Raw genomic sequence first — 26,198 nt, 5'->3', positions numbered from 1 at the left:
TTCCTGAATTGGCCCTCAGGTATCAAAACTTTGACAACCGCTGCTTTAAAGGAATCCTGCGGGGCCCCCAGTGGCCCCTGTAGGCTCCAGCACGCGATTATTAGTCAGGCAGGTCCTTTACTATGGAGAGAGAGAGAGCGAGAGACACAGAGAGAGAGAGAGAGAGAGAGAGAGAGGAGGGGGCGGGAGTTCACCTTTTGTGCAAATATATCATCCAGCAGAGGCACCACCAGCATCAGATTACTCCGTGTGTGTGTGCGTGTGAGAGAGAGAGAGAGAGAGAGAGAGAGAAAGTCAGTCAGTCCTTTGGCAGAAAGAGAAGCAGAGAGAAGCAGAAAGCACCGGAGCTGCAGCGAAGGAAGGAAGGAAGAAAAGAAGGAAGAAAGGAAGAAAAGAAGGAAGGAAGAAGCGCATTTTTCCCTTCACTCTTCACACAAACCGAGCGAATACTTTTTGGTTTGCAGAGAAAAGTTGCTGCCGCGGAACATGGACGGGATAAGGAGCGGACGCGCGTCGCTGCTGCTGTGCACCTTGCTCTGGACGCTGTTAGGTAAATCTTTCATTCTTCTCCGTGCCGTGTTTTTTTACGCATGATATTCACAACAAACAAACAAAGAAAGAAACAAACAAACAAACAAACAAACAAACACGTGTCTTCCGGCTAACTTTACTCTGCCTTTGACTCGCAGCTTGTCACTTTGTATTCATGACTCCGGGCTACACTTCTCTCTCTCTGCGCTGTTTCTGCGCTGTTCCGCTGCTGCTGCGTAAAATCACTGACTTCAACAGTTTGTTCAGCGCACAGAGACACACAAACACACACAAACACACACACTATGTATCCTCCACATGCGTCAAACAGTAGTTTATCTGCAGCAGCAGCAGCAGGTACTGTACACCAGTGGCGCAGCCAGGATTTTTCAATAGGGTGGACTTTTGCAGAAGTAGGGTGGGTGCCACTATTTAAAAAAATAAAAAAATCATGTTCTAGTCAGCAGACCTGCAGCAATGGTCCTGAAATTAAACAACACACGATTTCATCACATATTATATTCAGATTAATGGCAAACCAATAGGCTGCGTCGGTCAAAAACGGCAATATATACGCCAAAACTAAACATTTGATTTCATCACATAATTAGACGATGACGTACGAAATGCACGCATGCGTGTGATTGTAAAAATCGAGCATAAAGACTTGTCAGATAGCTAGTCAAGACCATGCAGAAGAGAACCATAGGCGGTTAGGGGAAGGAGGAAGAAGTGCACACACACACATGACTGAGGTTTTATATTATTATATCTTATAGAACACGCTCTTATTAGCTGCACTTCTGATGGGGTTGGGCCAGCTGTCAATCATAGTGGCCACGTTGGCCCCTATGTGGCTACGCTATACGTTGCTATACACGCATGTTACTGTAACACACACACACATTCTTGTACTTGCTGCATACTGAGGACCAGCATTTCCACTTTATAAATCTACACAATTACAAAATATCTATAAAGAAACTTACTGGGTGCAGTACCATAACATGTCTGCAGGTGGAGTCCCAGAGCAAAAAAGTGTGTGTGAAACACCAGGGCTGGAATTTTTTTTAAAATTTTTGTACCAAACTGAGGACCTCTGTCAAAAAGCACAGTACAGTATAGCGTGTTTACAACCTGAGGAAGTGATTTCAATGAAAACAAAGTGAGGACCGGGCAAAAATGTCCTCACTTCGTTAAAATGTCCTCACTTTGTTGGTTAAAAACCCTTCACTGGTCCTCAGTATGCCGCAAGTACAGGAACACACACACACACACACACACACACACACACACGCACACACTGCAGGGAATATTGTAATGGTGGCATTGTATTAGCTATATGTATTGTATTATATTGGCTATATTGCTATAGCTAATATAGTGAAACTGATTATACTGTTCATCACTGACACAGTCTATCTATCTATCTATCTATCTATCTATCTATCTATCTATCTATCTATCTATCTATCTATCTATCTATCTATCTATTATATTTTATTTTGAAGGCATTGCTGCCACTGTTCTTCTCCATGCAGTGACTATACTCTCCCATGTGTGTGTTTCACTGCCGCGGTGCAGTATCTCCAGCACTTTGAAGTCTGATCTGTGGGATTTGCGTCTCCTGTTTGGCAGCAAACGCACTCTGACTCTGACTCTAACTCTAACTCTATCCCTTCATCACTGCCGTGAGAGAGGAAGACCACGCGGTTCAGTGGAAACGCAGCGTTGACTTTGGCCTTACGTGAACCGTGGCGCGGAGGCTCGCGGTCATACTGACCAAAGACAAAGTGCATAGTGATGGATGGGGGGGGGGGGGATTGCTGTGGTTGCTATTTAAGTTTATTATTGACCTTAGTTAAGCTCCAGTGGCTATATCAAGCACACGGGGGGGGGGGGGTTTAAAATGCCTACTAGTGACATGCTACTCTGCTTTACTGATTTTCTTTAGCCTATTTTAAAGCCTCGGTTAAGGTCCAAGGTGCTTTGAAGTGAGCTTGTATGAGTCACCGACTCAATCGCGTGTCCCCGGCTCATCCCCCACCCCCCAGCTTGAGACGCGGATGCTTGCTCTTACTGAAAACATGGTCGCCAGTGGGAAGACGAGGAAAAAAACTGGATCTTAGCCACTTCAGTCGGCCTGTCTTCGTCTGCAACATCGGTTCTCAAAGTGCCGCCCGCGGGCCAATGGCGGCCCGCAGAAACATTTCTGGCGGCCAGGAATGAATAACAGTTGATAGTTTTAATCCAGGAGCTACTAAGCTTGTTAAATGTTTATTGGACATTACTGGATACAGACCAATAAATGTAAACTGTACAACTGTATTTACTATGTCATCAAATTTTGGACGACATAGTGACACAGTATAGTATGATGTTTTTGTCAAATTTTGGACCAATTTTTTTTTTTTTAAATTGTCAAATTTGGGACGACAGTATATTGTACAACGTTTTCGTCAAATTTTGGACCAAAAACTTTTTTCCCCCAAAATTGTTACATTTTGAACATGTATGACGTTTTTGTAAAATTTTGGACCAAAATTTATTTTTTCAAAAAAATTGTCACATTTGGGACGACATAGTATTGTACAACGTTTTTGTCAAATTTTGGACCAAAATTTATTTTTCAAAATAATTGTCAAATTTGGGACGACATAGTATTGTACAACGTTTTTGTCAAATTTTGGACCAAAAACTTTTCCCCAAAAAATTTTAAAATTTTGAACGACATAGTATAGTATGACATTTTTGTCAAATTTTGGACCAAAAACTTTTTCCCCCCAAAATTAAATTTTTTTTAACGACATATTATAGTATGACGTTTTTGTCAAATTTTGGACCAACATTTTTTTTTTTTTTAAATTGTCACATTTTGGACAACATAGTATAGTATGTCAGTTTTGTCAAATTTTGGACGCCATAGTTATTACAAATGGGATTTCTTTCAGTTTTTTTTCTTTTTTCTTTCCCTTTGGCGGCCCTCAGTCCAATGTTGGGTTCCTAAATTGGCCCTCAGGTATCAAAACTTTGAGAACCCCTGGTATACAATATCTTAAGAATATGTTTCACAAGTGTAAACAGCTCGATCTTCCTGCACCAAAGCCTATTGAGAAAATCAGCTATTTTACACCATGGCACAGATGAGTTTTTCGATCCCTTGCTGTAAGATCGAAAGTGTTATTTGGTGATTTTGTCAGAAATATCAAGTTTGGATTTACATAAGTGACACAATCTCCCCCCCCCCCAAAAAAAACAGCAGTAGACCTGCAGCTTTGGTGCAGGAGAGTGAGTGGTTTAGAAACTTCATTTTTCAGTAAGAAAAGGCTGTTTGACATTGTGGTAAAACAGACTTATTATTAGGTGAACCTTTTGTTAAGTGGATAAAATCTGGTTTTATGCTTCAAGCTGGTTCTTGGCATGAGCGTCACACACAGCACAGTTAGTTTTTGCAATGTTATAAGTTTGCTAAAGGGATGACATGAAGGGCGGGGTAGGGTGAGCCGTCCAACTACCCTCCCTCTATGTCTTGGTCTTTTCTCTAACTATCTTTGTTGCATGACCCTTCCATTCCCATCCATTTTTATATTGAGCATCAATTTTTCACTCGCACTTCTTCTCATGTCCCACTTTCTCCTCTTTGCATCACTTCATCGGCTTTTTTCGATCTCTCTTCTCTCTCCTCTCGCAGACGGTGGTTGTGTCTTTGCCGCCTGTCTGCCTGCTCGTCGTGGAGCCTTTTAACAGACGTCTACTTCAGAAGCACCTTTATAATTGATGGCCACCGTATAGATCACACAGACCTGTTTACAACTGTGCTGCGCATTGATTTAAAGGCTTAGTTCCAGGTGCTGAGCATCTCCCGGTCCCTCCCACTTCACTCTGAAGTCCGCGGGGAAGTCGAGTATTAACCTCCGTACCATTGTTGCGACATCAGACGTGTTTCCGTCAGCCCTATGTTTTTAAAAGTTGCACTTATAAGCTTTGAAATATTGCGTTTGGGTTTGGAGACTTTAGCGCGTCTCTAAAAGGTAGACGCAGATGAGTGTGCTTAAAAACGTGCAGTACCTTTTCATGGAAATGCAGCCAGTGCTTTCTGCACAGAAGAAACTTTACCAGGTCACTCCTTTCTCTCGCTCGCTCGCTCTCTCTCTCTCACACACACACACACACACACACACACACACACACACACACACACACACACACACACACACACACACACACACACACACACACACACACACACACACACCCACGTTAGCCTAGTTCCACCTAATAATAGCAGCTCTTGTTGGCTCTCAGTGGGATTCTGTCACACAGACCCACATTTTCATAATAACCGGTCACACCTGCAACTTCCAAGTATGCTAGCGTTAAGGCCACATTACTTACTTCTCCGACTGCGTGATGCGTTATCCGACTGCGTGACCGCGGAGACACCGCAAGACTTCTACGCACTGCATTTTCCCTGCCCGATCAGTAGGGGTCGCTACTTGAGGTTGTTGTGCTTTTGCGCTACAGTGAGCAATGGCGTCCCAGAGCGAAAGACTGTTGTTGTTGTTGTTGTTGAAACATTGGCCGTTTCTCACGTTTCTGTGTCACGGAACGCAGTTTTAAGATCATTTGAGGCGAGAAATTGGCCATTTAGAGTCTAAACATGTGCTGTGTGTGTTAAAGTCGCCATGTGTAAGAATGTGGCCAAAAACGGTTACTACATTCAAATTCAAAACACCGAGGTCTTTTAGGTTTTCGTTTCCTGACCTAACTGGCAACCCGTGGTTGCTCGCCAGCTGAGACTCTACTGACTGCAATGATTGGTAGACGGCGGTAGGTGGCGCCACATGACGCCAAAACATGATTTCAAAACATAAACATGATTTGCAGTCTGCAAAAGATTATTTTTTTTAATGCAAATATTTTGTCTGCACTGTTGTTGTTGGTGAGTTCAGTTTGTTATAAGAACATTATTCCTGAGTCTCTGTGACATATTAGGAGGATTTTATGGCTAAGTTGCTTTAGATTTATTACATAACGCACCTTTAAGATATGACGTATATTTATAGTTTGGCAGCGACGTTGTCGGCGGTGATCAGCTCCGCCTCTGTGGACGCTCGCTGACGTCCTCTGAGATGCCACTGTGTTTTCCAATCAGAGCTGAGGCATCATCGAAGTACACTAATCTTCAATTAATAGCAAATGTCCAAAAATTTTACAAGTCCAAATGTGTGCTTTTTTCCCCCACTCCACATCTACTGTTGTTTCACTCTTCACAAAGTAGCTTGATAGACAAAATGAACTAGATGATAAGAAGAGTCTTAGCGCTAACCCCCAAAGTGCTCAGGCACCAGTGGAAAGAATCACGGTGACAAGCGTCAGTTGAGTTCAAGGTGTTCACGGCTAACATGCAGCGTCCGCCTCTTTGTCTGGTCGCCGCCTTTAATTCCCACAGTCATTTCCTCACCTTTAATTTCTCTACCCCCTGCCAGCGTGGCATCAAAAGTCTACCCCCCTGCATCCGTGTGTAATTATTATGGTATTAGGGCCAGGGAAAGAGCCATTTAGCCACGAGGCGATAAAAACTAGTGGGCTTTTTGTCCTGCAGACCTCTTTTTGTGCAAATTTAAAAAAAAAAAAGCATTGACAGAGATAATTTATTTGCTGACCAATAATTGCAATGGCAAATGGCATCAATACGTTTAAAAACATTGGTTCTCAAAGTGCGGCCCGGGGGCCAATGGCGGCCCGCAGAAACATTTCTGGCGGCCCCCGCAATGAATAAAAGTAAATAATAAGTTGATAGTTTTAATCCAGGAGCTACTAAGCTTGTTAAATGTTTATTGGACATTACTGGATACAGACCAATAAGTTTAACCAAAATACTGGGTATTTACCTGGTTTCTATTCTGGTAATAAGCAGGTAGCTACAGCCCCCAATTACTAGCTATTTACCCAGTGAATATATGGTAACAGAAATGTGTTACTTGGTATTAACCTGTAATTAGAAGGTAAGAACAATGGCCAAAATACTGGGTAATTACCCAGTAAATTATAAAGCGTTATTATATTAACGCTTAAATTACATTATATTAGCGCTTATATTACTTAACGCTAAACTGTAGAACTGCAATCTGGTCATTAAAGTTATTACAAATGGATTTCTTTCTGTTTTTTTTCCCCTTTGGCGGCCCTCAGGTATCAACACTTTGAGAACCTCTGGTTTGAGATATCATAAGATGCTTCCTTACTATATAACCACTCACTCTCCTGCACCAAAATCCATTAATCAGCGTTTTAGCTCACAGAAGATGCCGACGTGGCAGATTACAGGTGTGCAATCATCTGTAAAAACATAAAGTTTTGTTTTGTATGTTTTTACATATTGTCATGGATGTTATAATCACCAAACCCTGATGCACATGCACAAGCAGTTTACTGTATGTGTGAGCGCACACATTGAGCCCCCGGTTGCAGAATTCTGATGTTAGGCAACAGTGAAAAACCTTAGCTCATATAGCAATAGAGTGACAGGTTGATTGTTGCCTCTTTAAGTCCGCGTTTGGCCTCTGGGGGAGCGAGGACTGGAATGGTCGGGATTTAATTATAGAGGTTAGTCATTCCACTGTGTTTTCTGGATGTATGTGTGTGTGTGTGTGTGTGAGTGTGTGTGAGAGACGGCGACGAGGTATGGAGCGCTGAGGTGGAATGACTGACATAACTCTGCACACGCTGGGGCTTGCACTCGTAGAAAGAAAAGGACCCTTTTTTAGAAAAAGGTCCTATGTTCCAAACCGGGAAACTCCCACTCTCACTCTCTCTCTGTAACCCTAACCCTAAACCTAACCCTCACCCTAAACCTAAACCTAACCCTAACCCTAACCCTTTACCCTGGAGCTCCACACCCAGGCTTCCACAAAGTGGAACATTTTTTGGGAAATAACGGGGAACATGGGTACGACCCCAGCTGGAATCCCCGGTCATAGCCAGGATGCATTTTCGTTGTCTGACAGTGGTCTTTCTTCCATAGAACATACACAGGTTGAGGTTGTATAAGCATGTCGATGTAGTAAACACTAGGATAAGATGGCTGCCTTTAGTTCAAATTGGTTTCGGCTTGGTGTCGTCTTCAATTTCAAAGTCCTCCGTTCCAACTCCAATCCAAAACGAAACCAATTTGTGTAGAAATGACCCGTTGGTCCCCATTGACTCGTCAATAAGGACGTGTTTTGAAAGCTCTCGGGCAACAAGCAGCAATGACCATAAAGTAGCAGAAAGAATTTGGTGGTAAGCTAAGTATTTATACGCTTGTTAACTTTTGGTAGCTAACATTAGCCTACGCTAACAACCAAGGCTCCAGACTATCCAAGGCCCCGTTTGCTGCTTTTGCTCCGGCACTGAAATGGGAAATAGCGCTGGGCTCCGCTTCCAGTGAGCCTGATGTCAGAAATTCCTCTGAATGTCTGACCTCCGTCTGGGAGCAGATGATTGGTACTTGATAAATGACACCTGACAAAACTATATACAGTACATATACAATGTACAACGTCCATTCGCGACTTCTTTAGACACAAATGAAGGTGAATTCACAAAGATAAGCTTCATCTACATCCGCTCTAACCTCTGTCCGTCTATGTTTTAAGGCCCCATTATACTTCTCCACGGTAACCACGGAGACGGACTCGAGCCTTCATAGTTCTGCGTCGTGGTGACGGATACGTGCTGCAATTTCCCGCTCCGATCAGTAGGGGTCGCCTACCGTTGTTGTTGAAACAGTGGCCGTTTTTTCACTTTTCTGTGTCAGTTTTGAAACCATTTGAGGCGAGAAATTGGCCATTTAGAGTCTAAACATGTGCTGTGTGTGTGTTAAGATATGACGTATTTATAGTTTGGCAGCGACGTTGTCGGCGGTGATCAGCTCCGCCCTCTGTGGACGCTCGGTGCTCACTGTGAGCCGGCATAGAGCAGCGTTAGCTCGGCCTGTCGCGAGGACCGATCGCAGCCCTCGCCGTCTCCGTTGTCCCTCGACGGAGTGGCGGACACTTAAAATATATTTCGTGCAGTCGGAGACGACGCAGGGAGCTCTGCGACACTTTACGCAGGAGTAAGGTTTTGTTCTCAACGACGACACCTCAGCTCATTCCGCGTTCGTTCTCGTGCGTTTGCTGGCTGTGATTTACTGCGTCTGCCTTTTGCCCCCGTTTGACCACTGTGCCTTTGTGCGAGGGTCTTCGTCAACGACCCCGACATAGCATCAGTGAGAGCGCCCCTGCTGTGTTTTAGTGCCAGAGGTCTCTGTTTTGCTTTCACTCCCCATCCCTGCAGCCACTGCTCGGCAGATTTATGGCCACTGTTAATGATTTTTAAATAAGAATGGCTGTCCTCCCTCTGCTTGGCGTTGTTCACTCCTTTTTCACTTCCCAAAGCAGAGATCAGGGATGATGTCAGAACACCACTGTGTGTATTTGAATCCCGATTTCAAGGCGTCGCTTATAAGGCTAAAAATGTTTATTATATGGTGCCATGAATATTTAAGAATTAGAAGAAGTAGAGGAGAAGGAGGGAGAATTGGAAGGAAGAGATGAAGGAAATTGGATGATTATAGCCGACTGCCTGGTTACGTCTATGCAGTCCTGCTCTCGTCTCAGGGGAGGACGACGACTGTGATGGGGTAATTTCAAATATGGCCTTGAAATGAGGCTCCATGTCTGTGTGTGTGTGTGTGTGTGTCCTTGTGTATTCATTTGCGATGGTAGGGGGGTTGGAGAATAGGAAAAAATTAAAATTCACAATGCTCTTTTGGGAGACGAGGTTAAGTGCTGCCAATCCATTTATCGGCAAAGTGCTGCAGCAAGACAGCGGACGAGAGCCTCTATTTCTGTCGCCACGAACCGCCAGCGGCAGAATTGAACACTTTTAACCTCGCCTCGCGCACATCCGCCTGAAAATATGGACGCCTGCCACCCCTGCGAGGGTGTCCCCCGTCCCAGCTGTTTCGATCAATCGCGCAACAGCATGAAAGCGAGGATCGAGCAAACAAAAGCGGCAGCGAGGATCAGACGGCCAGAGCATGTCAGGATTGAGGAATACCAATTAGGAATGTCGTGGAAAAGCCCTAGATCTGTGGCCACAAGGAGATCATTTTCCTGGCAGCAGAGGAGAAATCCTAACCCCTGCGCCCCTTCAACCCTAAACCCTCCATCTGACTATTGGCTGGCAGAGGGTCCTCTGGGGGCCCTGCAAGCTGTTGCCTTTCAGACATCAACAGTTGCCTCAGCAGCAGTTGCTGAGTGCAGCCCTGCCACCCCCCCCCCCCCCCACCACCACCTTCCTTCAAAAACACGCACACTTGGGCTCCATTACGACCTCGTGTCTTTCTTTCTTCACCACGAGTCTGGCTTTGGTTTTGGGGGGAAGGAGAGTGAGCGGTAACGTTGCCCTTCGCGTCGCACACAGAGCAAATTGTACAGTACACGCAAAAAGGCAACGCAGGAGACGCAAGTTAGACGCACAATCCCCCGAAGGACACAATGGTGTTTTGTGCTTCACTCGCTCTACTTGAAAGTCTTTTAATCGAGTGAAAAAAATGTGTGTGATGCAATGTTATGAAAACCAAACAGTGCTGAGATAAGATAAGATAAGATAGCTTTATTTATCCCACAGTGGGGAGAGAACAGGGTTATTCCAACACCCTGATGTCGTATCAGAAATGGTGGACAGTTGCACATGTTCACCAGGAGAAAATGTGTGCAATGCAATTGTGGTTCCCAAACACTGGGTGGGGACCCACTGATGGGTCGTGGGAGTTTTTTTTTAGGGCCCTCAAACAAATTTGCTGAAAAAAGTGAGTAAAGGAGAAAAAAAAAAAGGACCTCTATAAAGTTTGTGAAACACTGGTTTAAAGGGTACGACTACCTACTAACTTTGGTCGAACCAAACTTGAAAGCTTCCTCCACACTGTCTTCCATCAGGGACTGGATTTCCTTTACTTCAGTAAGCTTTGTGTCGGCTCTTAGGGTATAGATGAAGGTGCCTTTTGGTCTTCCACGGCTTCTTTTTCTCTTTTGTAGGCTCCCATAACACTAGTCTGGAGGCTATGATATCAGGATGTCTAATGCAATGAGCAGCTCATTTCCAATCTTCTTGCCTTTATTTCCTCGGAGACTGGCGGCATCATTTTTTAATTAACGTCGCGAATTAAAGCAGACCTAAACCGGAAGTTCCAATTAACGCTGTTTTTTTGTTGTGTATCTGCGTCATTACCTTGTCTAAGAAGCCCTGAAGGTTCAAAACAAACAGTTCAGCCACTGCTGAGAACACTGTGTTTTAGTGTAATCTCGGGCTCAGCGAGATCTCTGAAAAAACCAGGTCCGGTAACGTAAACAGCGGTTCTCCTGAACAGCAGATCGTCCTGCTCCGGGCACTAGTCCGGGCACTAGTCCGGGCACTAGTCCAGCGTTCCAGAGGGGGGAGCTGCGCTTCTGAGAGCGGGTTTGCTGAATATGTCACTTCCGGGTACTGGCCAATCACAAGACTCTGTCTATTGGGTGAGAGAGTTGAGTCTGAAATATCGCGGCTGGGGAACAGCGTCAGAAAAGAGGATTTCTATCGGCTCGTTTACAGCAACTAGGAGGTTTTTGAGCATAAAAACAAGTTAATGTATGTAAGTAGACCTCCATAACTAACATATATGTGCAACAGGACCACTCTATGTGAGCTTTAATCGTTTTTCTTCGATTATAATGTTTTTATGATCTTGAAAAGGCCAAAATCGAAATCACGATTAAAATTTGATTCATCGTCCAGCACTAGTTCCGGCTGCTGGAGAACCATGGCGGCTCAAGATGGCGGTTTCTTTAAAGCGAGCCCCTGGCCTAACGCACGTGTAAAACCCTTCATTTTATGGCAAAAAATAAAAAATGTAAATGTTACACACTGTGGGCAAATATCTGAACGCACCCCTGACCCCACTAACTCTTCCGTACCAGGGAGTGGTTTCAGAAATATGACGACAGGGTCCTGAAGGATTCTTTTTTCTCCCCTTATCTGTGTTGCATGATGATAAGCAGGAGATGAGGGTGACTGAAAGGTCACTGCGCTACAGGAGTTTCCGTGTTTACATACAGTGTATTATGTGTACACACTGACTGTATGTATGTGTGTGTGCACACAAATGTACTCCATGCATAGTTCATTACAGTTTCCATCTGTGACGGAAAACATTCCTTTGCCCCCCCCCCCCCCCCCGACTTTAATCTAGTTAATGGTTAAGCAGCACCGGTTAACCTCTCCGCTGAGGCTGGTCACTGTTTGACAATGAGATCATATTGCTTTTAACTGGGCCGCGGGGGGGGAATCTCAGAGACAGCGGTGGGAACATTAATCCTCCTCCAATGGGAAGAGGAGGAGCAGAGTGTGGAGGAGGAGGACGAGTGGGGGGGGAGGGAGTTCTGTGACAGTGCCAGTGTGTTGGATGTTTGGTGACTTCATGTCTGCATATGTGAGAAAAAGGGGGCTCCCCCCCCCCATGTTACCTGAGAGCGAGAAAATTCTTACATCTTGGACGACATAGTATAGTATGACGTTTTGTTAAATTTTGGACAGAATTTTTTTTGGAAAAAATTTTCAAATTTGGGACGACAAACATGTCAATTTTTGTCAATTTTTGGACCAAATTTTTTTTTGAAAAAGTTTTTTGGTCCAAAATTTGGGACGACATAGTATTGTACAACGTTTTTGTCAAATTTTGGACCAAAAACTTTTTTCCCCAAAAATTTTAAAAATTTAGAACAACATAGTCTAGTATGATGTTTTTGTCAAGTTTTTTGGTCCAAAATTTGGGACGACATAGTATAGTATGATGTTTTTGAAACATTTTGGACCAAAAATGTTTTTCCCCAAAAATTTTAAAATGTTGAACAACATAGTCTAGTATGATGTTTTTGTCAAATTTTGGACCAACATTTTTTTTTTTTTATAATTGTCAAATTTGGGACGGCATATATGTAATTTTTGTCAAATTTTGGAACAATTTTTTTTGTGAAAAAAATGGTCAAATTTGGGACGACATAGTATTGTACAACGTTTTTTGTAAAATGTTGTACCAAAAATTTTAATTGTAAAATTTTGAACGACATAGTTGTCACATTTTGGACAACGTAGTATAGTATGTCGGTTTTGTCAAATTTTAGACGCTATAGTTATTACAAATGGGATTTATTTCAGTTTCTCCCACAGACGGGGGGGAGTTCTGTGACAGTGCCAGTGTGTTGGATGTTTGGTGACTTCATGTCTGTGAGAAAACGGGGGCTCCCCCCCATGTTACCTGAGAGCGAGGCCAGAGAGTGTCATCGCTGAGCAGATCCAGTGTCAGTTTTCAGGGCTTCCGAGTGCGGCGGCCGTAGCCCGAGGACGCGACTCGTCTTTTGTTTTACTGAGGTTTTTGCTTACAAGAGCCCCGTCTGAAACGTCTACCGCAGAACACCTCGGTGCATGTGTGAATTTGACTTTGAAAGAGAGGAGACGCATGGGCTAAAGTTACCGCGCTGTGACTGTTAAAGGGATAGTTTGGAATTTTGGACATAAGACCTATTTTCCAGCTCGGCCGGTGTGATGGAGACGTCTGGAGACGTTTTCAAGAAACTTCATTCAGTTCTTCTAGTTGCAGAGGAGTTCGCTGGTGCTATGGCTAGCACAAGTCAATGGTTCCTGCTAGCATGGCATTAAAAACACTCATACCGACTCCACAGTGCACCCGAGGCAAATCAATTGTAACGGCAGACTATCGATGTACATATCTGTGTCGATAGAATAATATTTGAAACAAAACTAACCTCGCATCGCATGAATTTTTGAGGGACTACTTTCTTTCGCGCTGCTGCTGCTGCTGCTGAGACATAAATCCTTCAAATTACTAGAGTGCTCCTATGGCACATATATGTTAGTTAAAGAAGTCTACTTACATACATTAACTTGTTTTTAGGGTCAAAAACCTCCTAAAACGAGCCGATAGAAATCTCTCCTCGCTGCAGCTCTCCTCAGTGTCTTGTGATTGGCCAATACCTGGAAGTGACATATTCAGCACACCCGCTCTCAGAAGCGCAGCTCCCCCTTCTGGAACGGTGGATGCACTGCTCCGTCACGACTCCCCGTCACAGTCCCTTTTACGACTTTGGAGTCTAGGTCCGCTTTAAGTCTTTTTTAAAAATAACATTTCTCCTTGGAATTTCCGTCTCTTTCACTTCACCTTGCTCTATGTCCAGATCTGTGAATCATCACTTTCACCACCGTGTTTTCCCCATCTCTACATCTACTCGAGCTCATCCATCTTTCTTCATATCTAACCTTGTTTCACCCTCCATCCATCACTTGTCTCATCGCTGCCAAGAGCCGACTGAAAATACATGTATCACCGTGACCATGTGTTGTCTAATCATCATCACAAAAGCCAGGGAAAAAAAAGTTGTTTTTTAAAAACTAACTGTGATGACTCTTTAGCAGCAGGAGCTAACATGTTTTAACTGACAGTTCAGCTAATGCTAATAATCGAGGCTTTGGCTACTTCCATTCTACTGTTTTTGTTTTCAAACACATCGACTCTGGTCTGGAGACGCCGATTCGATTGAATGTTGAACTGACGGTCATATTGTATATATGTGCATTATTGTAAGTACAAGTTAAAGGTGCATTATGTAATAAATCTAAAGTATAAAAATAAATAAAATCCTTCATATATGTCACAGAGACTCAGGAATAATGTTCATATAACAAACTGAACTTACCAACAACAACAGTACAGACAAAATATTTGCATTAAAAAAAAATCTTTTGCAGACTGCAAATCATGTTTATGTTTTGAAATCATGTCTTGGCGTCATGTGGCGCCACCTACCGCCGTCTACCAATCATTGCAGTCAGTAGAGTCTCAGCTGCCGAGCAACCACGGGTTGCCAGTTACATCAGAAAACGAAAACCTAAAAGACCTCGGTATTTTGAATTTTAATGTAGTAACTGTTTTTGGCCACATTCTTACATATGGCGCCTTTAACATTAATTGATGCCGCAGGTTTTAGATATTCAAATTTTGTACGATTTGCAGTGTTAGTTAGTAGTAGTGTGAAAATGCATTTCACAAGCGAGCAAAAATTTGGTATGAGAACTGAAATATTTTTATAAATCTGAATCAAACTGGTACCTGGTGAATTGCAGTTCAATAGTGAAACCCATGACTAGTTATTATGGATGGAGAGTCCTTTAGATATAGAGATGAAACACTCGGTGGGTAGATTTGATATGAAAACTGTCCTTAGATGAAAACACAGCAGTGTGATGTAACCTTTAACTCACACTCATTTCCCACTCATCGGACCGTACTCGTAAAAGTTGCATCAGTTCCGTGCAGCGGAGTTCAATATTCCTCCATTAAGTGAAGTGCATTTTTTTTTTTTGGCATATTTTTTTATTTTTTTTTGCCGACCCTAAAAGCTGAGCCGGTTGCTCATCAGTAAAACTATACATCCCATATTCCAGTAACACGAGCAGAATCGTGTTTCACGGGAATCACTTTTTGACTCGGTCTAACCGGGAATAAAAGTACAAGCTTTTTCGTCCTCCTGGCTCATATGAATATTTAATCCAAAATCGATGGCGTTCAATTGGGTTATGACTGCATCAGGCTAAATGATGCCCAATTACATGTCTGTACAATCTGCAGAACAACAAAAGTGATGGATAGTAATTGTGGGGATAATGCTGGACTTACAGAGTGCCTAACTGATTTAGCCTCTTGTTATTAAGGACTAAAGTAATTATAACCCCAGTGTTTTGCCTCCAGAGCATCGTGCATTCTGCTCTGGCAGGTCCTGCTGCAGCAGCGGGACCACATTTAGTCAACAGTTGTTTGTTCTAAACGATTATCAAGCTGTAGTCAGCACAGCAGACTGTACGCTTACATTAGAGTAGATGTGAATGATGACTATGATATGAGACAAAATGGGAACAAATGTATACACAATATACTTTTATACCCTAGTGCATTGGTTCTCAAAGTGAGAAAGTTTTTGTCAAATTTTGGCATTTAATTTTTTTCCCAAAAAATTGTCACATTTTGGACGACATAGTATAGTATGACGTTTTTGTCAAATTTTGGACCAACATTTTTTTGGGAAAAAAATTGTCAAATTTGGGACGGCATATGTCATTTTTGTCAAATTTTGGACCTAATTTTTTATTGAAAAAAAATTGTCAAATTTGGGATGACATAGTATTGTACAACGTTTTTTTGTCAAATTTTGTACCAAAAACTTTTTTCCCCAAAAATCGTAAAATTTTGAATGACATAGTATAGTATGACGTTTTTGTAAAATCTTGGACGAAAATTTTTTTGGGAAAACAAAAGTCAAATTTGGGACGCCATACATGTCATTTTTGTCAAATTTTGGACCAAATTTTTTTTTGAAAAAAGTTGTCAAATTTGGGACGACATAGTGTATGTTATTTTTGTCAAATTTTGGACCAAAAAATGTTTTCCCAAAAATTTTTAAAAATATGAACGACATAGTATAGTATGACGTTTTTGTCAAATTTTGGACCAAAAATGTTTTTCAAAAAAATTATCACATTTTGGACAACATAGTATAGTATGTCGGTTTTGTCAAATTTCGGACGCCATAGCCCTTTGGCGGCCCTCAGTCCAATGTTGGGTTCCTAAATTGGCCCTCAGGTATCAAAACTTTGAGAACCCCTGGCCTAAACTAAGATAATAGAATGGTTTTCATAATTTTTTTATCTCTATTAACAAAGAAAATACTTCATTTGTAGCGTTCCCGTATCGCTGCTTTCGGCGCCATCTTAGTGCTGTCAAACACGCAATGCATTCTGGGTAGCCCTTGCTCCCAAGGGTGGTCTCGGAAAATCTCAATATTGAGGGCGATACAGCCCTTAAACTTGGCCCTCAACTTAATTTTTCTGAGAATCGGGACAGCACTTGCACTAGAGGGAGCGCATTTTTGAGATTGAGGGTTAAGAAAGGGAATTGGAATAGATGATATCGATATATCGCACTGCCCTACTAATGTAGATGTTTGGCCTTCTCTGGCTGCTGTTGAGGGAGGATGAGAGGTCTAGGATTGGCCCGTTTGAAGGACTCCCTTCCCCCAACTCTGTTTGATCCTATTCTCTGCGCACAAGAGATCCGAGGTTTGTCTCCGTTGAGAATGATAGAAGACTCACTGGCTTCCCCCGTGTCAATTAGTAATTTGGAGTGCGCATTGTGTATGTGTCTGTGCATTGAAAGTGGTGGTGGTGAATGGCTGGGGCAGAACGGACACATGTTCAATAATAAGGCCTGACAAAGGAGGACAGGCAGCAGTGGGAGGATGGGAGGAGGATGGAAATTTCACCATATTACGTCTCTGCCTCATTATCTCCCTCTGCTCTGTTTAGCTCTGGAAATCAATATAATTATATTAATAAGAATATTCTGGTGCAGTCACAGTGACCACAGTAAGACCAAACCAGATAATTGGTTTGGACAGGGGCTGCAAGTAATTATCGTTTACATTTTAATGTGCTAATTATTTTTTTGCAACCTTCATTTCTTTTTATTTGTTTGGTCTTTAAAATAAAAATACAGTATAGTATGACGTTTTTGTCAAATTTTGGCATTTAAATATTTTCCCAAAAAATTGTCACATTTTGGACGACATAGTATAGTACGACGTTTTTTTTAAGTGTTGGACCAAAAACTTTTTTCCCCAAAAATTGTAAAATTATGAACGACATAGTATAGTATGAAGTTTTTGTCAAATTTTGCACCAAATTTTTTTTTTTTTTTTTTTCAAATTTGGGACGGCATATATGTAATTTTTTGTCAAATTTTGGACCAAATTTTTTTTTTGAAAAAAATTGTCTAATTTGGGACGGCATAGTATTGTACAACGTTTTTGTCAAATTTTGGACCAAAAACTTTTTTCCCCAAAAATTGTAAAATTATGAACGACATAGTATAGTATGATGTTTTTGTCAAATTTTGGACCAATTTATTTATTTTTTTTAAAATGGTCACATTTTGGACAAAGTAGTATAGTATGTCGGTTTTGTCAAATTTTGGAAGCCATAGTTATTACATGGGATTTCTTTCAGTTTTTATTAAGTTTTTTTCCCTTTGGCGGCCCTCAGTCCAATGTTGGGTTCCTAAATTGGCCCTCAGGTATCAAAACTTTGAGAACCCCTGGTTTAGAGCCTATAATCTATTCCACTCTCGGTCAGTACGGCGATGTCCTGGCTCCGGGTCTTTGTCTCTCTTCACCTGAACAAGGCTGCATTGTTAAAGACATTCCTGCAGGCTGTAGGAATGCAGGTATAAATGCAAGGCTGATTACACACAGAGTGAGGAGGGAGACCAGGACGGGGAAGGGAACAAGGGAGGAAGGAATGGACAGCAGCGGAGGTGTAGAGTGAAGGGAGTGAAGGGGGTTGAGGCACGGTGAAAGGAAGGGAGAGCCCTGATGTGTGTGTGCTGGTACTTGTTGATGTTTAAAGTGTGTGTGGATGGCTGTGTGTGTGTGTGTGCATGTACATATTCGTGAGAAGGGGTGTCTGAGAATTGAGGTGTATGTTCGGAATGCATACCCCGTTAAATGAACTACCACTGCACCGTGTGTGTGTGTGTGTGTTTTTAAGAATGCGTGTGTGTGTGTGTGTGTGTTTAAGAATGTGTGTGTGTGTGTGAGACAAAGGGGAGAAGTTTGCACCGGGTGTGTGACAGGACTTTGCAGTGTGTGTGGGCACCAGTCACTAAGAGCAGTGAGCGCGGACCGTTAGTGCAACCCCAATTTGAACCTAAATCCAGACTTAATTATATAAAAGTGTGTGTGTGTGCGCGTGTGTGTGTGTGTGTATCATGTGGTGATGTGACCGCAGTGAACTTAAAGGTACCATATGTAAGAATGTGGCCCAAAACGGTTACTACATTCAAAATTCAAAATACCGAGGTCTTTTAGGTTGTGTTTTTTGACGTGACTGGCAACCCGTGGTTGCTCGGCAGCTGAGACTCTACTGACGGCAATGATTGGTAGACGGCGGTAGGTGGCGCCACATGACGCCAAAACATGATTTCAAAACATAAACATGATTTCACCAAACTCTGGCCGTAGTTTGTGGTTGTTTCTTTTGCCTGTTCAGTCTGTGCCACGTTGTGTCTCTGTGGTTCTGTGGTTGTGTCTCTGTGGTTCTGTGGTTGTGTCTCTGTGGTTGTGTCTCAGCGGTTGTGGCTCTGTGGTTGTGTCTCAGCGGTTGTGGCTCTGTGGTTGTGTCTCTGTGGTTCTGTGGTTGTGTCTCTGTGGTTGTGTCTCAGCGGTTGTGGCTCTGTGGTTGTGTCTCAGCGGTTGCGGCTCTGCGGTTGTGTCTCAGCGGTTGTGGCTTTGTGGTTGTGTCTCAGCGGTTGCGTCTCTGCGGTTGCGTCTCTGCGGTTGCGTCTCTGCGGTTGCGTCTCTGCGGTTGCATCTCTGCGGTTGCGTCTCTGCGGTTGCGTCTCTGCGGTTGCGTCTCTGCGGTTGCGTCTCTCTGCAGTTGCGTCTCTTTGGTTGTGTCTCTTTGGTTGTGTCTCTGCGGTTGCGTCTCTGCGGTCGTGGTTCTGCGGTCGTGGTTCTGTGGTCGTGTCTCTGCGGTTGTGTCTCTGCGGTTGTGGCTCTCCTGGCTTGCCAGCTGGTGACATTCGATCCAGGCTGTCGGAGTCGGAGCCTGTTCCCCTTGGCAAGGAAGTTAGCATGGTACAGCTCGCCAAAGAAATCCACCACCCACTACTCTACACCATTTTTCTGTCACCCCACCCCCCCCCTCGCACACAACAAACACACCCCACCCCATCTGTTTGTGTAGGTGTGTCCACTTGGTGCCAGTTGGTGTAACGGTTACATGAGAGCATCAAAGCCAGGCCCACCGTCGGCATGAGGGGGTCAGTCAAAGTCACAGCAATGCTAACTCTAGTGTGGACGTCCTCTGGAGGTCGCATGTATGTGAGAATGCAAAGGTCTACAGGAGGCAGATTCTCTTGCCAGGTCCCTGGTCTGATCTCCAGATCGCGTTTGCATGAGCTCACGTGAGAACACAGCAGGAGAGACTCTGGATAATCCAATCCACAGCGTTGTGAATACGCGAGGGTTCTGCCTCACCTGGATCCTTCAGATCCTTGTCCTGCATCTCCTGATGCTCTTCTCTTATAGTTTGGAGTAGTTGTAGTAGGAAGTGTGGACCTCACAGTGACGGAGGTGAAGCCAAACAATAGCGTACTTGTTGGGATACCACCTGTTCTGTCCTCCCTCCATTCACTTGTATCCAAATATCAATATTTTCAATATCTTGTCCTTGAGAAAACGTTCTCCCCACACAACACTGCTTCTGTCTGTCTTTCTTTCTCCTTCTTCACCGTCTCGCATGGGCAAGAACAGCACATTTAGCAGGACAAAGACTGAAAACGAGGAGAAACAGCTGGATGGTCGTAGATCATGCTCCATGTGTTCAAATACAACACCGTCTGCACTGCGCTGCTTTTCTGTCTGTGTCCTCGATTTTCTTTATTCCCTCGTCTACTGACAATTTTGGGGTCGTACCTATGTTCCCTGTTTTCCCCAAGGTTAGGGTTAGGGAAAGGGGTAGGGTCCTATGTTCCCTGGTCCTTTTGGGTGAAAGCGGGGAACATAGGACCCTTTTTCTAAAAAAGGTCCTATGTTCCCCACTCTGTGGAAGCCTGGGTGTGGAGCTCCAGGGTAAAGGGCTGGGGTTAGGCTAGGGTAAGGGGTTAGGGGTTAGGGGTTAGGGTAAGGTCCTAAAGGTGAAAATGTCGGGACCGTATCTATGTTCCCCGGGTCCTATGTTTCCCGCCTTGTATGTGACCGGGGAACATAGGACCCTTTCTCTAAAAAAGGGTCCTATGTTCCCCGCTGTTCACCCAAAGGGTCCAATGTTCCCCGCTTTGTATGTGACCAGGGAACATAGGATGTTTTTTTAGAAAAAGGGTCCTATGTTCCCACCTTTCACCCAAAAGGACCAGGGAACATAGGACCCTTTTTCTAAAAAAGCGTCCTATGTTCCCTGGTCACATACAAAGCGGGGAACATTGGACCCTTTTTCTAAAACTAGGTCCTGTTCCGCACTTTGTGGAAGCCTGGGTGTGGAGCTCCAGGGTAAAGGGCTAGGGTTAGGGGTTAGGGTTAGGGTAAGGGGTAGGGTCCTATGTTTCCTGGTCCTTTTGGGCGAAAGCGGGGAACATAGGACCCTTTTTCTAAAAAAGGGTCCTATGTTCTCCGGTCACATACAAAGCGGGGAACATAGGACCCTTTTTTAGAGAAAGGGTCCTATGTTCCCCGGTCACATACAAGGCGGGGAACATAGGACCCGGGGAACATAGATACGGTCCCGACATTTTCACCTTTTCCCCACTTCCTCTTCAGTCTCTGTAGTCATCACTATCGCTCTCGTTCCGTCAGATTTGCGTCACTTTGCTTCATTTCCTGTCTCTTCTTCTTCTTCTTCTTCTTCTTCTTCTTCTCTCACCGGTTTCGTCTCCGTCTGCTCCCTCTGGACTCTGTGATCACAGAGCCACTGTGGCGGATTATCACTCAGTTGACTTTACAGAGGGCGGCCAAATCGCTGCACTACAAACACGAGGCGGCGTCCAAACAATCGTTGGCCTCACGCCTTTGGAGAGAGAAGCCTCCATAATCAGCTCGAGCCAGGCTCAGTTTGACTGGGTTTTGCCCAGAAACCACATTAGCCACTCACACTGACACTCTGCAGTGTTTGGAGTCATACAATCCAAAATGTAAGTACTTGAGGCGAATTACAGAACCACTGACACTTGTTTCCACACAGAATCGTGCTTTGTAAAATGTCAATTCATGTCAGTCGTTGTGTTAATCCCCTCTGCTCAGATTATTTTAAGTGGCTGTTGAGGTTATGTTTATGTTGAGCTGCAGATTTGTTATTGCACAGCTTTCGCCGTTCTCCGTTTACGGCACTTTCCAAATAGGACAATGGCAGAAAAAACGTGATTTTACCGCATTTGGCATCTGAGCTGTTGCACGACGACCATCTGCTCCATCTTTTTCCCAGACATTATCAGAAAAATAGCTGCCATTACATATTGTAATATGTCTCATTTCCTCATCGTAGCCCGATTTGCTAATGAATCAGAGCACTGTTTGAATTTTGAACAAAAGTACTAGCTTAGACAAACCTATCTGTAATAGGACTGCTAAGATACGATAACAATGATTACAAAAAAGAAATATAAATATTCATTATGTCATTGTGGGCCATTGTTGTTTAATGTAGTGAGAGATAACTTTAGTTTATCGGGACATAGTTGACCTGTTCAATATCCCACAAAATAGTTAAAAATATATATTATTTAAAAAAATATATATATATATATATATATATGTACGTATATATATGTATATATATATATATATCTATGTATCTATATATATATATATGAATATATATATATACACATATGTATATATGTATATATATGTGTATATATGTATATATGTGTATATATGTATGTGTATATATGTATATATATATGTATGTGTATATATGTATATATATATGTCTATGTATATATGTATATATGTATATATATATATGTATGTATATATATGTGTATATATATATATTTATATATATACATATATACACATTTTAAGCTTAAAGGTGCCATATGTAAGAATGTGGCCAAAAACAGTTACTACATTCAAATTTAGGTTTCCTTTTCTGACGTAACTGGCAACCCGTGGTTGCTCGGCAGCTGAGACTCTACTGACTGCAATGATTGGTAGACGGCGGCAGGTGGCGCCACGTGACGCCAAAACATGATCTCAAAACATAAACATGATTTGCAGTCTGCAAAATATAAATTTTTTTAATGCGAATATTTTGTCTGTACTGTTGTTGTTGGTGAGTTCAGTTTGTTATATGAACATTATTCCTGAGTCTCTGTGACATATTAGGAGAATTTTACGGCCAGTTGACCAGAGAAAGACGCGGTGCACTAAAAAGCTGTTTCTCCACTAGATTTCGATGGAAAATAATTTGAAAAATTCGAACCATATTGAACACTTTGTTAAAAGATCCACTGAACATGTTTGACACTCTAAGACTCTTCCAAAGCATCACCACGAAGCTACAACAGTTTACACGTTTACTGCATAGCTGCCTGTACACAGTTCTGAGCGTATTTACATATTTGCTAAATATTATGACGACGAGACGCTCATTTTTTATGATTTGTGTCATCAAAGGATGGTCGAGCATCTGGGCGCACGGATGCTTGTGTTGCACGCGATGCCTTTTTAATCCGGAGAAACACATTGTCCTCGGTCTGCGGGGAGTTTCGGAGGCCCATCTGCCTGCATTTACTCGCGCACATCTGAAATCTAAGCTCGGGGTTCCTCGCTTCCACGCGTTTGCCCTCGTGTGTCTTGCTTCTCCCACCTCAGCCGGTGGTTCACGGCTCATTAATGGAGATGCAGCCTCAAGCTACCACCACCTTTTTTTTGCTCAGAAAGGAAGAGCTGAAGTCATGGAAAAACTCTTGCCGCACTTGCCTGCTTCCACGTCAGCTGTCCGTCAGCTTCGCTAACTTCTTCTGCACATTCCTCAGCTCACACTTCTTTAGTTCTTCTCACCTCTTCCTCAGTTTTGACAGATCCTCCTCCTCCTCCTCCTCCTCCTTCCTCCCGCCCTTCCCTTCTTCCCCTCACTTTCCCCCCCTGCTGCCACATACAGTAGTACCTGCACGGACAGGCTGCTGCCTGCCTCTGCAAAACACCTTCTTTACCCTCCCCACCATAAATGTCAAAATTTGCCTTAGGGCTCTCAAACCAACAACGCCCCGGCTTTAAAAAAAAAAAAAGACATTTAGTGGAAAACAGAGACAGAATATATTTGCTGTGGAAAAAGAAGGCATGCACCGAACAACAACAACAACAACAACAACAGGAGTTGTCGTAGTTGTAGTCAGAATCGTAATGTGCCGTTGATTTGAATGGCTTTAAAAAGCCCATAGTGATATTTAACTCGCATTCATTTATACGGAGCTCGTCTCTTGGGAAGCATTGACATTTGATTGGCGCCTTGGCAACCAGAAGGTGACAGCTGTCGCATACCTATTGGACAAGTAGCTGTCAATCACACTGGTGTCCACTGATATGTGTCATACTTTATTGTCCAAATTTTCAGAAACTCAAACTCAAAGAAGAGCTGAAACTAGCGATCGAGGCCGTGAACTCCTCAGGTAAATGTCTTGTTAATGTACAAGTGAGAATTACAAGCTCTTTTATGGAGGAGGATTAGGGCCACGGAGAAAAAAAAAATTGAGTTTTGACTTTATTCTCAGAATTCTGACTTTTATCTCAGAATTCTGACTTTATTCTGATAAATTCTGACTTTAATCTCAGAAATTCTGACTTTATTCTCAGAAATTCTGACTTTATTCTCAGAAATTCTGACTTTATTCTCAGAATTCTTAATTTATTCTCAGAATTCTTACTTTAAACTCAAAATTCTGACTTTAATCTCAGAATCCTGACTTTATTCTAAGAATCCTGACTTTGAATTCTGTGAATAAAGTCAGAATTTCTGAATTCTGAGAATTAAGTCAGAATTTCTGAATTCTGAGAATAAAGTCAGAATTTCTGAATTCTGAGAAAAAAATCAGAATTTCTGAATTCTGAGAATAAAGTCAGAATTTCTGAATTCTGACTTTAATCTCAAAAATTCTGACTTTATTGTCAGAAATTCTGACTTAATTCTCAGAATTCTGACTTTATTCTCAGAATTCTGACTTTATTCTCAGAATCCTGACTTTAAAGTCTGAGAATAAAGTCAGAATTTCTGAATTCTGACTTTAATCTCAGAAATTCTGAGAATAAAGTCAGAATTTCTGAATTCTGAGATTAAAGTCAGAATTCTGACTTTAAAGTCAGAACTCAAATATTTTTTTTATCTCCATGGCCCTAATCCTCTTCCGTACTCATTCTCCCATAGACTACCATTCAATCTTCCTTTTTTTGCAGCCAGTGGATTAGCCCCCTGGTGGCTGTTCAGTAAATCTTTACCTCCTGGTTGGACTGACCCTGACAAATGGAAGACAATGTCCACTTTTTTTATGGACGGTTTTACAGCTAACCCTCAGAGAGGAAGGAACCTCCGCTTTATACCTGCTGAGCTACAATGGTTCCGCCGGCCTGTGATCTTTTTTTGTTTGTAAAAAAAATAAATAGAGAATGTGATGGTGATGGGAGGTGCACACACACACACACAACACTGCACCTTTGAGGCTGTTGGTTTGATCATCAACAGTGGTGGTGTTTGCTTTTATCTCCGTCTCTTTGTCCCACAGTCCTTTAATGAGCAGCACAGACAGATGCAGGGATCCATTTCATGTCATTTTTGTTTATTTCCGCCTTTGTTGAATTGCATTGATACGTTTTTTCGCAGTGTCTTCAAAAAACGTCAACAAACGATAAGAACGCTGGTCTGCACTTTTTTATCTTTTCATCTGACTCACAATGGTCTGCAGCTCTCCACCCTCTGGCTAACCCCACCCTTCATTCCTCACTTCTGTTCCCGTCCTCCACCTCCTCCTCCTCCTCCTACTCTACACACTCACCCATCCATCCATTCTCTCCACTCCCCCATACCTCAACCTTCACATGTTCAGCCCTCCTTCTTCTTCTTCTTCTTCTAAATATTATCACCAGATGCTTTGGAGGCGGAGGAGGTGGAATGACACGGTGCCAGGTTAGCAGAGGTGCAGATAGTGAAGCTTCAACACACCACAGACACGCAGAAGCTTCCCTTACCTCCTCACCCTCACACACACACACACACACACACACACACACACACGCAGTCGTCCCACTATTAGATTTTTTAATTTCCTCCTTTATGCTAAACAGCCAGCGTTTGCAACGCCTACCTCACACACTCTGCTCCTGTAAACAAGAACGCAGGGTTTTCTTTTAGGCTTTATAGCATTGGTTCTCAAAGTGCGGCCCGCGGGCCAATGGCGGCCCGCAGAAACATTTCTGGCGGCCCCGCAATGAATTACAGTTGATAGTTTTAATCCAGGAGCTACTAAGCTTGTTAAATGTTTATTGGACATTACTGGATACAGACCAATAAGTGTAAACTGTTCAACTGTATTTACTATGTCATCAAATTTTGGACGACATAGTGACAGTATGACGTTTTTGTCAAATTTTGGCATTTAAATATTTTCCCAGAAAATGTTCACATTTTGGACGACATAGTATAGTATGACATTTTTGTCAAATTTTGGACCAAATTTTTTTTTGGAAAAAAATTGTCAAATTTGGGACGACATAGTATTGCACTACGTTTTTGTTAAATTTTGGACCAAAAACTTTTTTCCCAAAAAATTGTAAAATTTTGAATGACATAGTACAGTTTGACATTTTGTCAAATTTTGGACCAAATGTTTTTGGAAAAAAATTGTCAAATTTGGGACCAAAAACTTTTTCCCCCAAATGTAGTATAGTATGTCAGTTTTGTCAAATTTCGGACGCCATAGTTATTACAAATGGAATTTCTTAAATAACGCCAAATAACCAGTTACTTTGCTGAGTAACTAATTACTG

General features: G+C 42.7%; 1 protein-coding gene across 1 annotated transcript in view; it reads left to right on the top strand.

The window, feature by feature from the left end:
* Positions 1-267: 267 nt before the first annotated feature.
* Positions 268-26,198, top strand: part of bcam (basal cell adhesion molecule (Lutheran blood group)) — a 79,067-nt gene continuing 53,136 nt past the window's right edge. The window contains exon 1 of the mRNA XM_083910250.1: positions 268-550. Within this exon, the coding sequence (XP_083766376.1) occupies positions 487-550 (64 nt within the window). The 5' untranslated portion in view covers positions 268-486. The remainder of the gene's footprint in view (positions 551-26,198) is intronic.

This window comes from Microchirus variegatus (genome assembly GCF_963457635.1).
Source record: "Microchirus variegatus genome assembly, chromosome: 2".
NCBI lineage: Eukaryota > Metazoa > Chordata > Actinopteri > Pleuronectiformes > Soleidae > Microchirus > Microchirus variegatus.
This window is presented reverse-complemented; position numbering and strand designations above follow the sequence as displayed.